Source organism: Leucoraja erinacea, chromosome 31 (assembly GCF_028641065.1).
Source record: "Leucoraja erinacea ecotype New England chromosome 31, Leri_hhj_1, whole genome shotgun sequence".
In the NCBI taxonomy this organism is placed as follows: domain Eukaryota; kingdom Metazoa; phylum Chordata; class Chondrichthyes; order Rajiformes; family Rajidae; genus Leucoraja; species Leucoraja erinaceus.
Window position 1 is genome coordinate 20,208,521 of NC_073407.1, and position 16,423 is coordinate 20,224,943.

The 16,423-nt window shown below is 39.3% G+C and overlaps 1 protein-coding gene across 1 annotated transcript; it reads left to right on the top strand.

Annotated features, from left to right (window-relative positions):
• The first annotated feature begins 400 nt into the window (after positions 1-400).
• On the top strand, positions 401-16,281 carry spout1 (SPOUT domain containing methyltransferase 1). The gene is made up of 12 exons (XM_055660239.1): positions 401-514; positions 2,713-2,755; positions 4,274-4,387; positions 6,065-6,224; positions 7,188-7,277; positions 10,430-10,479; positions 11,079-11,209; positions 11,549-11,621; positions 13,189-13,287; positions 13,385-13,487; positions 14,598-14,745; positions 15,730-16,281. Exons 1-12 carry the CDS (start codon positions 470-472, stop codon positions 15,790-15,792), a joined length of 1,119 nt encoding a protein of 372 aa, XP_055516214.1. The 5' UTR covers positions 401-469; the 3' UTR covers positions 15,793-16,281.
• Positions 16,282-16,423: the final 142 nt, after the last annotated feature.

Below are 16,423 nucleotides of genomic sequence, written 5' to 3' on the forward strand. Positions count from 1 at the left end.
ACAGCTGGACGATGATGACAGAATGTGTGTATATATATGTGTGTATATATATATGTATGTGTGTATATATATATATATATACAGACACACACATACATATATATATATATATATCTGTGTGTGTGTATATATATATTATACAGATAGGTATATATTTGTGTGTGTCTTATCTTTGACTGTATACGCACTGAACTTTTGTTCTCTTCCATTACATTGTTTACACTACAGAGTACAACGTTTACATATTTTGTTGTGCTGCTGCGAGTCAGGATGTCATTCTTCTTCTGTCTGGGTCATATGACAATAAAACCCTCTTGACCCTTCATTTCCCTGCACCTTTTTGAACCCAAGGCAGGCAACTTGTCCATTCTCCAGCTCTGCAGTCATTGTAGGGCGTGGCTTGCTCGGCCTCGTCAGCGACCAATGGCAGCGCCTCTTGTTGAGTCTTGACGACCGAGGGGAAGCCAAGATGGCCGGCGAGCAGCGGCCGCCGACGCGGTGGAAGGGGAAGCATGTGAGTCCCTCCATGGCAATCGTTAGATGCAGAGAAGGAAATTTTAAAGCGTGTGTGTGTGTGTGTGGGGGGGTTAGGAGTTCGCTCAATCGCCCACGGGCTTTTGGCGGCTCCCGCGACCGCGCTGTGAGGCAGCAAAGGCTCAGCGGCCGGCGGGTATTGCTGGGCACTCGTTGATTTAATTTAAACCGCGGGGAGTTTCTCCCGTGTCGTTTCCACATTAAGAATAAACGACGGCAGTGTAAATAGTCTGTCCAATTTCGGTAGAAGGAACGGAGAGGTGCAAATAAAGTTTTAAATGGTGTTTTCCCTCTATGTTAATTGGAATCGTACAGCATGGAGGCAGACCCTTCGGCCTAACTCGTCCGTGCCGCCCACGTTGTTATTTGAGCTACTCCATTTAACCCCGTTTGATCTTTCCCATCCATGTACCTGTCCAAAATGCCTTTTAATTGTATTCGCCTCTGGCAGCCCGTTCTATTTTCCTACCACCCTGTGTGGAAAACGTGGATCTCCTTTAAGTCTTCCCCTCTCACTTTATAAACGACTCCCCTACCCTGAGAAGGATGACCATTCCTTTAATGATTTTATTCAATTCAATTCAATTCTCAATTCAATTTTATATTTATTTACCCTTTAGACTCCCCTACATTACCTGAGAAGAAGACAGTAAACATCCATCACATTGCTTCAAAAAAACTTACTCTCATCTATGCCTCAAAGGCGAGGGACCTGAGTATATTTTATATACTTCAAAATAATCTCCCTTAAGTCTCCTTCACTCTAGCGGGGGAAAAAAGTGTGTAACTTAACCCTTTCAGTCCCAGGAACATCTTTGAGTGTCATTTCTGCACACTTTTCAACTTAATTACAAACTACAACTAGGTAACTATAATTATACACAATATTCCAAGTGCAGTCTCACTGATGTCTTGATTTGGTTCTTTATATCGTGTAAAGCATGTAACATGATGTCCCAACACCTGAAGAAGGGTCTCAACCTGATACGCCACCCATTCCTTCTCCCCAGAGATGCTGCCTGTCCCGCTGAGCTACTTCAGCTTTTTGTGTCTATCTCCTGTACTCTATGATGAATACAAAATGCTGGAGTAACTCAGCATTTACCCGTGTTGCCATTTTGGAGGAACTGTGTACCTGTACCCATTGATCTCTAGGTTCAATAACACTGCAAATCTTAGCCTGATTTAACTTCCTGAAATACAACACTTTGCACATCCATGTTAAATTTCATCTGGCATTCTTGGGTCCACCTTTCAAGTTAAATTTGATCCTGTGGTAATCTTACATAGCTTTCACTGTTCTCTAAATCACCAAATTTACTAATTCTGCCAACTATATTTTCATCCAAAGCATTAGTATACCTGACAAACAACAGTGGACCCAGCACCAATAAAGGCACAACATTAGCTTTTTGGTCTAGAGCTTCTTTCAGTATTCTGGTCCCTCGCCTGTTGCTAACAGGAAAAAGATAAAGTGCTGGAAGAACTCAGCAGGTCAGGCAGCATCTGTGAAGGGATTGGACAAGCAACTTTTCGGGTTGGGATCCTTCTTCAGACTTGAGTCTGAATAGCCTTTTGCTACTTATTATGTGCACATAAACTGATCCTTTACAGCTAATAATCCTCATTGCTAATAGCATGTAACGTACAACCGGTGCTTGCACTTGAAGAGATATATACATAAAAAGTATTTATTGGAGCAGAACATACGTAAGATTTTTCAGGTCCTTCATAAGGTAATTGCTAAAAGGATGTTTTCCCCAGAAGGAAATCTAAAACAAGGAGGTGCATTTTCAGCATAAAATGGATGAGGGAACTTTCTGTCAGTTGTGAATCTTTGAAGAACTTTATTCCAGGGAGCTGTGGAGTTTGATTCATTGAATATTATCAAGGCTGAGATAGATAGGTTTTGGTCAAAGGGATAGCTAATATTTTTGAGAAAGTGGAACCACAATTGGATCAGTCACAATCTTATTTGATGTTGCAACAGGCTCAAGGCACCACCTAGCCTCTGCCTTTTTCTTGTTCTTATCTGACTAGAATTTTTTCTGCATAAAAAGTGGAAGCATATCTTCCACAGATAACGAATATCAATAGCATACACCTTTTTGTGAGTTTTATTGATCAACACACATGGTGTATGTGTTTATATAATTTATTGACTTGGTGTTCTCTCAGGGTGAAATGACTGGACCTGACTGGAAGAAATCAAAAGATGCCAGTGAGTATTGAATTTTTACTTTATTAATATTCCAGTTTATTTCCCTCTTATGTTTTCTTTTGCTGATTATCCTGGGTTTCCTGTTGCCATGAGGATGGAATGGTTATTGACAGTGATTTGTGTATAGTTCCTATTTACCCTATGTGTAAATATTCTTGATGCCATTTGCAAGTGAAAACCCCAGCCAATTCCTAAAGGTTAGGGGAGAAAAAGTAGAAGGGATTGGCCCCTCGGGCTGCTCTTATGCACAAGATACTGTTCCTAAAGAGGCATTGAAAAATCATAGAATCTGAGTTGGAATAGCTTATTAGTTCTTCAGCTTTAAGAAATACTTTAAATACTTAAATACCTTAAATACTTGACCTTCACTGCCTTCACCCTCTGGATGAAGAAGTTTCTCCTATCTAAGTTCTGAAGAGTATATCTCAGGTTCTAGAATCACCACCATTAGTAACATCCTCCCTGTATCTAGTTTATCTTGCCCTGTTAGAAGTTTATAGGGTTTTATAATATGTCCTCTCATTCATCCATAATCCTTTGAATAGGATCACTGACTTGATCTCCCCTCATGAATCTGATTCGCCGTCCCAGGAATCAGTCTAGACCAGCCCAAGACTGCATGCAAAACTCTATATAGTGTCACAGCAAGGCCGAAGGGAGCTGCAGGGAGTAATTCCAGTCCTTTACTCGGGTCCTGTTGTGTGGGGTCCGCACGTTCTCCCTGTGACTGTGTGGGTTAATTCCAGTCCATTTTCACTCATTTAGGTTTGGTAATGTAATTTGTGTGTAGAGAGTGGGTCCGCACGTGACACAACATCAAATTAGGGTGACTGTGTGGGTTAGTTCCAGGTGTTCCATTTTCATCCCACATCCCAAAGTCATTTAGGTTGCTTTGTAAATTAATGTAATTTGCCCCAGTGTGTAGCGAGTGAATGCGAAAGTAACACAACATCAAATTAGAGTGATCGATGGTCAACATGGACTCGTTGGGCCAAAGGGCCTGTGTCATCTGCAAACTTTGTGATATTACATTTAGTTCTCTCATCCAAAACATTGTTATGTATTGTGAATAGTTGTGCCCAAGCACTGATCCATGCAGCACTCCACTCTATCTGCCACCCAGATAAAGACCATTGAGCAGAACATACAGCAGCCTGAAGCTTCACACCACCAAGTTTCGGAACAGTTACTTTTCAACAACCGTCATGTCCTTGAACTAATTTGTACAATCCTAATCCTACTTTAATTCCACGGAACTAAACAGATTGCAAACTGAACTATTTACCATGGACTTGTATTCTATTTGTGTATTTTTTGCATTCATGTCATTTTTTACAGTCTTGAAACATTTTTTGTAGAATGTAAGCTGCTGCCTGTATCCAAACAAACCTTGATGATGAATTTAAATACAAGAATGACAAAGATTAAGGCAAATTCTTGCCTTGAATTAAGTGATAGGTTGGCCAGTTTAACCCACTAATGACAAAAACTGTTAGCTGATTTTTCTTTTGTTTCTAGGAAAACAGGCGCTGAAACAATTGAAAGAATTAAAATTATTGAAGAAGCTTGATAAACAAAGGGCGGAGCAGCAGAGAACAATAGAGGAGCAAATGAAAAAAAAAGAACTGAAAGGTACAAAGAAAAGATTCAGAACATTGTAAATATAAGGGTATAATCACTAAAATAACACAAAGCTGCTATATTTTCCAATGTCTACATATTTCTTCCTATTACGTAACAGTTGAGTGGATGTGCAGAAATGATGCTTCCTTTACAGTCATGTTATAGGAGTAGAATTAGGCCATTCGGCCCATCGAGAATACTCTATTAAATCATGGTTGATCTCTGCCTCCTAATCCCATTTTCCTGCCTTCTCCCCATAACACTTGACACCTGTTCTAATCAAGAATTTGTCTATCTCTGCCTTAAAAATATCCACTGACTTGGTCTCCACAGCCTGCAATGAGTTCCCAAGATTAACTACCCTCTGACTAAAGATGTTCCTCCTCGCCCCCTTTCTAAAAGAGCGCTCTTTAATTCTGAGGCTACGACCTCTGGTCCTAGACTCCCACCAGTGGAAACATCCTTTCCACATCCACGCTATGCCTTTCATTATTTTGTAAGTTTCAATGAGGTTCCCCCTCAACTGCTCATCATATGCTAACCCACTCATTCCGGAATCATTCTTGTAAACTTCCTATGGACCCTCTCCAGAGCCAGCACATCCTTCCTCAAATATGAGGCCCAAACTTGCTCGCAGTACTCCAAATGTGACCTGATCAGCACCTAATAGAACCTCAGCATTGCATCTGAGTCATTATTATGGAGGAAATTTGGGCATATAGCCCATCTACAGTGTCTTCACTATGATTAATGTTGTAAACATGGGTTGCAAAATGTAGTTATTAAGAAACATGCAATACATGTTTGATCAGTAAAATCACCTTTAACAGGGCCAATTGATGCTTGATTATTTTAAAATATATATTTGCAGATTTTCTGTCGTCTGATAATTGTAATTTACAATCACATGCTAGAGATATACATGACTTGCAGATTAAACATAAAGTAAATATTCTTTCATCTTAAGTTTAAAATGATTGCTGAAATTTAGGACACTATTTGAAGATGAGCAGGGATTATCTTACTGTCCATGCCAATAGTTCTCCTTCAACAACACCTAAAATAGATTTTTTCTTGTTGCTGATGGTGAGATCTTCTTGTGTGAAAAACAGTTCCTGTGATGGGCTTTACAACGTGATGGCACATCACAAGAAACAGTCTGTAAAAGTATTTTGAGCAATCTGAAAAGACATAAGGTGTTTAGTTAAGGTACACAAAAAAGCTGGAGAAACTCAGCGGGTGCAGCAACATCTATGGAGCGAAGGAAATAGGCAACATTTCGGGCCGAAACCCTTCTTCAGGTGTTTAGTTAAAGCAGTTTTTGATTTCTGATAGAACCGATAAAGCTATCATCTTTTCCACAGCTTCTGCAGTATAGGACCAGCAATAAGAACACTCTACCATTAATGACAATAACCTGAAGAAATGTTTAACATGTGGGAAAATAAATCATAAAAATGTTATTCAGATTGTTTATTCATATTTTTAAACAATTATACACAGGCTGAAAATGTTATATCTAAAACAAGTATATACAATTTAAAATTTGACCCTTGGTAGGATGAAGAATCCATTAAGGCCTTCACCATTCTGCATTAAGAATTATTAAGCAGTTCTGTAATACAGTCCACTGTGCCAATTAGCATCTATTTTATGATATATACTGACCATTTTTATATTTTATAGGTCGACTGTATACTATTAGTGTGGCATTACCAGGGTCAGTTCTGGACAATGCCCAATCTCCAGAATTCAGGACATATTTGGCTGGACAGATAGCTCGTGCCTGTACGGTGTTCAGTGTGGATGAAATTGTAGTCTTTGATGAACAAGGAGAAGATGCAAAGTAAGATGGCTCAGAAATATTAATTACTTGTACCTCACGGCTAACAGGTACACATTTAATTATGCAATGTACAAAAAATGTTTGAAGGTTAGATGTTTCAAACTTTACAGTCATTTGTCAATAGTCAATAGTCAATTTAATTGTCATTTGGACCCCTTGAGGTCCAAACGAAATGCCGTTTCTGCAGCCATACATTACAAACAAATAGACCCCAGACACAACATAATTTACATTTTACATAAACATCCATCACATTGCTGTGATGGAAGGCCAAAAAAAACTTTTGATTCCTAGTTATGAAGTAAAGTTTATTTCCAATTCATGTGGGCTTAGAAAAAAGCTGTGGTCTGATCTGTTTGTTTCAGTTTTCCTATTGTATGCATATATAAAACAGAACAAAGATACTGAAGGAGGTCATTCACTGTCTTAAACCTGATCTAATAATTATTTATATCTCTCTGTGCATAAAACACACTGACCTATGTTTTCCACATATCTCTTAATATAGATAACCCAAAATTCCCATCAACTGATCCACATCACCCCACAATCCATGAATTTTTGGAGGGAATAGATACAGATCTTTACTAACAGTTGCATATTTTTTTAGAAAGTGCTTCCTGAATACTTTCCTATTATAGTTGTACTTTTAATCTTTGTCTTGCATAACCCCACAGAAGAGATAGTTTTTCTGTATCATCCTTCTCCAATATTTTTAACATTTTCAATAGCTTAGGACCAATCTTCCCTTGATCTTTTAAACTCGGCATAGTTTCCGTGGATTAAGAAATAAAAAAGATTCCAGGGCTGTGCAAATGTTGACACTTGTACTGATTGGAGCTAGCCATATGATTATTAATTTGCATTAATATAGCACTTTTATTAAGTGATAATCAACATAAGAGATATGGTAGTGTTTGATTATTGAGAGTGCTTCATTGGAACCTATCTATGTAAATACAGAACTGTGGAAGGCGAATTTGGTGGAATTGGAAGGAAAGGACATGCCAATGTTCAACTTGCACGAATCCTGCAGTACCTTGAATGTCCACAGTGAGTCACTTTGGAGTAAAAGCGTGTTTTTAGTTCCGAAACAAGAGCAGCATACATTTATACAGATCTTTTACTATTTATTTAACAGTCATCTCAGAAGTGGAATAAGACAAAAGTTAATACTGAGCCAAACAAAGAGGTATAAATAGGGGATACTAAAAGCTTACTCTAAATTTTGCGTGTTCCAAAGGTCACGAGAGAGGCAAACACCTTTAAGAAAGCAATTGTTGATCTTAGACATGGGAGGTAGCTGAAAAGTGTCCACATTTATTTTACATTAGACCATTTGGAGCATTGCTGGAGAGAAATTGCTTGGTTCACAGAGATCATTGGTGAATTCTTATTACCCACGGTTTAATATATCAGACCCAGTTTCCCTCAATGGGTCTTTCTGGTGCAAGACATTTCTCAGAGGTAGGAATAATCAAAGTTTATTCAGTGTTGAGACTCCATATTAAAGGAATACAGTCTATAGTCCGACATGGTATACAGACCACCAAACAGCAGTAGGGAGATTAGGGATAGCATCAAGCAGGAAATTAGGGATGCATGTAGCAAAGGTACAGCGGTTATTATGGGTGACTTTAATCTACATATAGATTGGGCCAACCAAATTGGTAACAGTGCTGAGGAGGAGGATTTCGTGGAATGTATACGGGATGGATTTCTAAACCAATACGTGGAGGAACGACAAGAGTGCAGGCCATCCTCGGCCAGGTATTGTGTAATGAGGAAGGATTAGTTAGCGATCTTGTTGTGCAAGGTCCCTTGGGCAACAGTGCCCATAATATGGTGGAATTCTGCATTAGGATGGAGAGTGACATGGCTGATTCAGAGACTAGGGTCCTGAACCTGAATAAAGGAAACTTTGAAGGTATGAGACGGGAATTGGCTAGGATAGACCGGCAAATTATACTTGAAGGGTTGACAGTGGAGATGCAATGGCGAAAATTTAAAGACCGCATGGATGAACTCCAGAAATTGCTCATCCCTGTCTGGTGAAATAATAAAACTGGGAAGGTAGCTCAACCGTGGCTGACGAGGGAAGTCAAGGATATTGTTAAAGCCAAGGAAGAAGCATAGCAATTGGTCAGAAGAAGTGGTAAACCAGAGGACTGGGAGAAGTTTAGAACTCAGCAGAGGAGGACAAAAGGGTTAATTAAGAGGGGGGGGGTGGCAAAAAGAGCACGAAAGAAAGCTTGCGATGAATATAAAAACTGACTGTAAAAGTTTATTTAGATATGTAAAAAGGAAAATATTAATGATGTGGGTGCCTTACAGTCAGATACAGGTGAATTTATGTTGGGATGCAAGGAAATGGCAGAACAGTTAAATGAGTACTTTGGTTCTATCTCCCTAAGGAAGACACAAACAATCTCCCGGAAATACTAGGGGGACCGATGATCTAGTGGGAGAGAGGAACTGTAACGAATCCACATTTATCCAGATAAATCCCCAGGGCCTGATGGTCTGCATCCCAGAGTACTCAAGGTGGTGGCCCTAGAAATTGTGGATGCATTGGTGATCATTTTTCAATGCTCTCTCGACTCTGGATCAGTTCCTGTGGACTGGAGGGTAACTCCACTTTTAAAGAAAGGATGGAGAGAGAAAACGGGGTGTTATAGACCAGTTAGCCTTGCATCGGTAGTGGGGAAGATGCTGGAGTCGATTATCAAAGATGTTATAGCAGCGCACTTGGAAAGCAGTGATGGGATTGGCCAAAGTCAGCATGGGTTTATGAAGGGGAAATCATGCTTGACTAATCTTTTGGAATTTTTTTGAGAATGTAACAAGTAGAATGGATTAGGGAGAGCCAATGGATGTGGTGTATCTGGACTTTCAAAAAGTATTTGACAAGGTCCCAAACAAGAGATTAGTGTGCAAAATTAGACCACGGTATTGGGGGTAGGGTATTGACATAGATAGAGAACTGGTTGGCAGACAGGAAGCAAATAGTAGGAATTAACGGGTCCTTTTCAGAATGGCAGGCAGTGAGTGGTGGAGTGCCGCAAAGCTCGGTGCTGGGACCCCAGTTGTTTACAATATATATATTAACGATTTAGACAAGGGAATTAAATGTGACATCTCTAAGTTTGAGGATGACACAAAGCTGGGTGCAGTGTGATCTATGAGGAGGATGCTCTGAGGCTGCAGGGTGACTTGGACAGATTGGGTGAGTGGGCAGAAGCATGGCAGATGCAGTATAATGTGGATAAATGTGAGGTTAACCACTTTGGTGGCAAGCATGTGAAGGCAGATTATTATCTGAATGGTGTCAGATTAGGAGAAGGGGAGGTGCAACGAGACCTGGGTGTCCTTATACATCAGTCACTGAAAGTAAGCATGCAGGTACAGCTGGCAGTGAAGAAAGCCACTGGGAGAGGATTTGAGTTTAGGAGCAAGGACGTCCCACTGCAATTGTACAGGGCCCTGGTGAGACCGCACCTGGAGTATTGTGTGCAATTTTGGTTTCCTAAACCAGGAGGGACATTATTGCTATTGAGTGGGTGCAGTGTAGGTTCACCAGGTTAATTTCCAGGATGGCGGGACTAGCATATGATGAAAGAACGGATCGACTGGGCTTCTTCGCTGGAATTTAGAAGGATGAGAGGGAATCTTATAGAAACAAATAAAACATTTTAGAGATTGGACAGGGTAGATGCAGAAAAAATGTTCCCGATGTTGGGAGAGTCCAGAACCAGGGTTTACAGTTTAAAAAATAAGGGGTAGGCCATTTGGGACTGAGATGAGGAAAACTCTATTTTCACCCAGAGAGTTGTGAATCTGTGGAATTCTCTGCCACAGAAGGCAGTGGAGGCCAAATCATTGGATGTTTTCAAGCGAGACTTAGATTTAGCTCTTAGGGCTAAGGGATTCAAGGGATATGGGGGGGAAAGCCAGAACAGGGTACTGTTTTTGGATGATCAGCCATGACCATATTGAATGGCGGCCAAATGAGGGGCCAAATGGCCTACTCCCGCACCTATTTTCTATGTTTCTAAGCTCATTTGGTTTACTAGTATAATACACAAACACTGATTAGGATTTGTATTGTAGAAACCAACTACCAAGGTTTGCTTTAAATGTAGAGCATATGCATTTTTCTCTATGACGTTTAGCTGTACACTAATATGTGCTTTGCGTGTAAACAGGTACCTTAGGAAATGCTTCTTTCCAAAGCATCGGGACCTAGATTTTGCAGGTAAGCAAGTCTGTTATGATGCCATATGATGGCCACATATTACAAATAGAATGGGTGACTTGCACACCAGTGAGATAAATGGATGTGTGTGTGTGTGGTTTTTTGTTGTGCTGGTCTGGCTGCCATTTTACCTACATAACTGCGGAAGTGTTTTGGGATATCGCAAAGAATGCAAGAGTATTTAGACATTATTTCTGTGTTTTATTATTAATGAATGAAAGTAATTCAAAAGCAACTTTTGGGAAGATGCTACATTGTGGAAGTCGGTCACTACCACCTCGTGTGGTTGCATTAACTAGCATGTAAGAGAAAGGTGGATAAGCACAAAAAGAGGAAGGATTGTGCTAGCAGCAGGTACTGCCACTGGAAGTCATGGCTTAGTATGGAACCATCAGACTTTTCCGTATTTTTTTCCTCCACTCATACTTCGCATCTTAAAAACTGATTATCTCATTTGCCCCAGTTATTATTAAATTGATACATTAACTGTTTTGTCCTCTATGAATGCTGAGTATTTCTATAATCTTCTGCTTTTATTAAAAATTACCAGCATTTGCAATATTTTTCTTTTAGATGTATTTCTGCACATTATGTTCTAGGGGTCCTGAATCCGTTGGACAGCCCACACCATCTGAGGATTGATGATGATGCAGAATATCGGGAGGGAGTGGTTGTTGATAGGCCTTCTAAGCCCGGGAAAGGATCATTTGTCAACTGTGGCTTGAGAAAGGTTTGTATATAAGGATCCAAATTCTGATTTGAATGCATACAAAGCACTGTAGCTTGTTTTCACTGCATCGTTCCTAAAAGCTGGCAGTAGATCTGAATAAGTTGCTGATCAGATTGTAAATCGGACATGCTAATGAGTAGTTATACCAACTAATCAGACTGTAATGATAATGTGAGGCAAGGTAAAGAGAAGCTCATTGGTTCCTGGCCTCTGTAAACTCTTTGAAAGAACAATCTCACTTCCCTGCCTCCAAATGTATCCTCTTTTTCATTTGGCGAACGTTACTTCATGAGATTCTTGATCTGGGATTTCAGTTTTGCTTTTTGCAATTTAAACTAGGAAGTGCAGATTGACAAACAACTTCAAGCTGGCCTCCGTGTTACAGTTCGTTTACACAAGATGGAAAATTCAGGTAAAAGGACCAGATCATGCTGGTTATATCTGTAGTTATAGCTGAAGTTGATTCTATAATGCTGGATAAAATCTCCATTCATTTTCTTGAAGTAATCTTTGGGTGTTGTACCTGTAGAGTAACATTTTTAACTTTGTAAATTTCTATGTATTTCCTGGACCATTGAAATATATAGTTAGGTATAGAACACAAAATGCCTTATAATTAGACCACTGTTTAAAACTTCAAGCATTTTGCTACAAACTCCGTTAATCCTCTTTGGTAATAATTTTTACAGTGTGACAGTGGCAGATGAATTCCACTGGCTCATTAAAAAAATCACCCCTAACGTGTAAGGATAACATTGAACTATTGTGAATTGGTGATCGGTGGTCAGCGTGGACTCAGTAGGCCAAAGGGCCTGTTACCATGCTGCATCTCTTTAAAAAAAACTCCTGAATGAGTAAGAATGGTGTTAATTTTATAACAGCTACGTCCCCATGAGCTAGAGCAGTTAAAAGGGTCCCAAACCATCGACCATCAGCTTATCATGCATGTGCTACAGGCACATTCCTGTAGAAAAGATATATTGAGCAGGAGTGCAGTCCAAATTTATCAGGGAACCCAAGTCATGGACACATCACCTGAAGACACAAGGAACTGCAAATGCTGAAGTCTTGAGCAAAACACAAAGTGCTATAGGAACACTGGGTCAGACAGGATTGGACAGATGACTTTTCGGCTTGGGACCCTTCTGACTGATTGTATTATAATTGTGTGGGGAAAGCTGGAAAATGACGCTGGAGTGGGACATAACCTGGCAAGTGATAGGTGGATACAGGTGAGGGGGTTTTAGATGGCAGATGGGTGTCACTTATTCCACTTGGCCCATCCATTCTCCCCACACAGATGCTTCTGACCTACTGAGTTCCTCCAGCACTTTGGGTTTTGGCAGGATCATATTCAAGACTTGTAAAACTAGACTGTTAAGAGGAGTGAATTGATCTGTAACTAAGATTTGAAAGGAACTGCATATGCAAATAGAGGAAAGATTATATTTTTCATTGGTGTGGAATCAACAGAGGTAGGCTTTTGGGGAGACAACTTAGGAACATTCACACAAAAAGCTTGACCAGAGTTCGATTAATGGTTTAAAATCCAGACAATAGATTTTTTGCTAGACTCATTTATAAAAGTAAAGGATATTTTCAGGGCTGCCATCTCAGTGAATAGTGCAACGGGCTAGAGCTCAATGATCTTTGATTCCTACTGATGTGGTATTTTAGAACACAGCGTCTGTCACAAATAGAGACCATTTATTTCCATTGTTTTTTTTTTCACCATTCATGTCATTTAGAATTTAATGCTTTTGCGTTTTTTTTTGCCGCTTTTTAAATAACTGACTGCTTGTTGGAATATTACTGCACCTGAATTATGTTCTACTAGACCATTGCTTGGTAACAGATTAAGTGCTATTACGGCAGCAAGATTTTTTATAGTCGGTGTCTTTCATTTACTGTTCTGAAAAGAGGTATAGTTTCTTGAAGGTCCACATTATTCTGAACGCCATTCTTCTAAATGTTTTCAGAGAGCAAAGTTTTGAAGGGTTCAGTTATCGCCCCTGACGTTCCCCGAATGGAGTCTGGTCTGTACTGGGGTTACACAGTTCGTCTTGCTTCTTGCCTCAGTGAGTTTCTAAATCTGTATTTGGGTCTTGTAGATGTTACTTAACCCATGGACAACATTTTAAAATGGGAAAGGGCCTGACTGTCTGTGTTTGGTAGGTTCTGTATTTACAGAGTGCCCATTTGACGATGGCTACGATCTTACAATTGGTACATCTGAGCGAGGGTCAGACATTGACAGCACAATACTTCCCACATTCAGGTAAGATGTTCTGTTGTGTGCCACTACTTGGAGAAGTAATCCTTTAATCTATTACTCTGGCGACTGCAGATGTTCAGGAAAGGCTGCAAATTCACTTACTTTATTTAATAACGTTGTCTGCGCTGAGTGCCAGTTACAGAATCTATTTGTAACACATTGATTTATTTCTGTTCTATGCAATTTTCTTCAATCTACAATTTTCCTGCCACATAATCCCTCCAAAATAAAGTGATCTAACTCTTCTGCACTACCTTCTCTGATAGATATATTGGCATAATATAAGCAGCATATAATCATCTAATCTGCCCACCCAAAATTGCAATGAAAAGGTGAGCCCCATTCCAGAAATCATTTTATTTTCAGGCAAGGACTGGCAAATTGTTTGCATCTGCTTCTGACTTAACCCCTTCCAATCTGTAGGGTCACCTGATCTAATAGGACAAAAGGGAAAAAGGCCCAGCAAGCTGATTCTACCATTCAGTAAGGCCTCAGCTCAAATGTACTTGGCTGCTCAATCTCCTTCTCCTCTGTTTTTATGTCCAAAATAACATCCCGTCGCCCCCACTGGTTCTAGAGAAATTCATCCTCCTTTACATCTACCTGTGAATTCCTTCTGCTTCTCTTCATAGGAACACTTATCATCTTAGGCATCAATGTAGTAACTCCAAAGAATGTACAATATTTAGAAAGAAAGGCAAAGCTGCATGCAGTATTCCAAAATCAGTCTCGACAAAGATCTGTGCAATATCGCTAAGATTTTCTTATCCACACTCCCACAGAACACCATTTACCTGCTCTGCCTGTATATTCACTTTCTACTCCAGAACCAGCTCTGTTATTGAATTTAGGCTTACTTTTTTTTAAGGCCACAATTGTTCTTGATCTTTAGGAAAAAATTCAGTGACCAATTTTATAATACTACCATTTTGTAGCTTTCTGCTATAAACCCACTTACAATCAATCAAACTTCAACAAGCATTTTTTAAGATGGCAGTTCTATTTTTTTCTGTGTTTCACTTTTTGGTAATTAATTACACAGGACTATTCTATTCTCAACCTTTTTACAGGATTTGTCTCATCACATGTAATTTGTTTTGTCATTGTTATTAGGCACATGTTGATTGTGTTTGGTGGTCTTCAGGGGCTTGAGGCCAGTGTTGATGCTGATCCAAACCTCAACCTTACAGATCCTTGTGTCCTCTTTCACCACTACCTGAACACCTGCCCTGGTCAAGGCAGCCGTATCATTCGTACCGAGGTATGTTTTGCTTAAAGATCTCACTAGTAGACAATGTACTGGTTTATTATGTATTCAAAATCAGGCTTGTAGAATGTATCCAGCACCCAGGGAAATACCTTCCCCACTTATAATCTGTTCTTGTGATCCTTTATAAGCATTTATGTACCTAAATCAGCCATGATCATATTGAATAGCAGTGCAGGCTCGAAGGGCCTACGCCTGCATCTATTTTCTATGTTTCTATGTAAATAATTTTCAGTAATCTAGTCTGGACCATCATGTTCTGTAACATTATCAATCATGGCAGATATTACGTAGAAACAGGTTTAAATCCATTTGGTTTTCACGTGTTATTGTAGCTTAATGTGCTTTGAAGACATTGCAAACTGCGGATTCATGGAGATATGTGATTGTGCTATACTAGTACACCAATATAGTCTCAGAGTTCTGCCTCTACATAAAATAGGAGAAAACCCTTGGTATATTACAATATACATATTGTGAGCAGTTCTGCGTCTTCTAGCTTAATAAGAATATACTGGTTTTGGGGAGAATACAGCAGTTTTGTCAGAATCAGAACTGGTTTGCAAAATTACATGGTAAGGCTGTTCAAACTAGGGATGCATATTCTAGAATTTAGAAGTGCTTTAATTTTTGTAACGTTTTTAGGGAACTTGATAGGGTAGGCTGTAATCTAACTCCATTGTTTGGGAGACCATGAATAGAGAAGTTACTCTAAAAATTAGAGCAAGTCCTTTCACAATCAAAATTAGGAAATAATTCGCTAGGAAAGAATAGTCAAACTCTGCCACAAATGGAAATGGATGCTGCAGCATCACGTTGCATGGTATTAGGAGATATATTGGAAATGTGTGCACATGAAGTAGTAGGGTTACCAATCAACTGAGTTTAGTGAATTGTTTATACTAGCATGTCTTATAGACCAATATCTCTCTGTTTGGGGAATAGATTTTACTGTGAATTATCTTTTTTGTTTTCCAGGAAGCTATCCTCATCACTCTTTCTATATTGCGACCAAAGATTGATAAAGCACTCAAAAGCTAATTCAAGTTGAATTGGTGAAAATATTTTGCATCACAACATCTTTTATTCTAACCTTGAAAGATTAATTACCAGACATTGCTCATTCTCCTGCCTGAAATTAGAGCCATCTCTAAATTACAGAGATCCCGTTCCCAGCATGTGTTGGTGTTTACCTAGGAATCTGCAGATTGGTTACCAGATTACAAGTTTTGGGGAAGATTTAAAATGCCAATTTTCCAAAGGTAATGTTAAACATCTTCAATCATTCAAGTAATTATACAGAATGTGTAGATGAGAATCCAAACTGAGTAATCATGCAACTGCTATTCTGATATTTTCTGTCAATTACACAGAATAAATGATTTTATAGTTGAGCACATGAGTTCAGGAAAGTTTCTTGTAACCTTTCTTGGAATCACATTTCAGACGTGTAGGCTGATTATTGACTGCTGTGCAGAATCTCTCCAGTGTAACACTGCTATTAAATTGTAATTTTATGAATTATTGACATTATGTGGAGTAAAGACCCTATTTTTTTTTTAGAAGTGTTTGATTTTTGGTTCAAATGTTACTTGAAAAATTGTCATAGAACAGGCACAGACCGCATGATCATAATTTTGTTTTGCTCTGAATAACTTTTCTGTCCGCCATA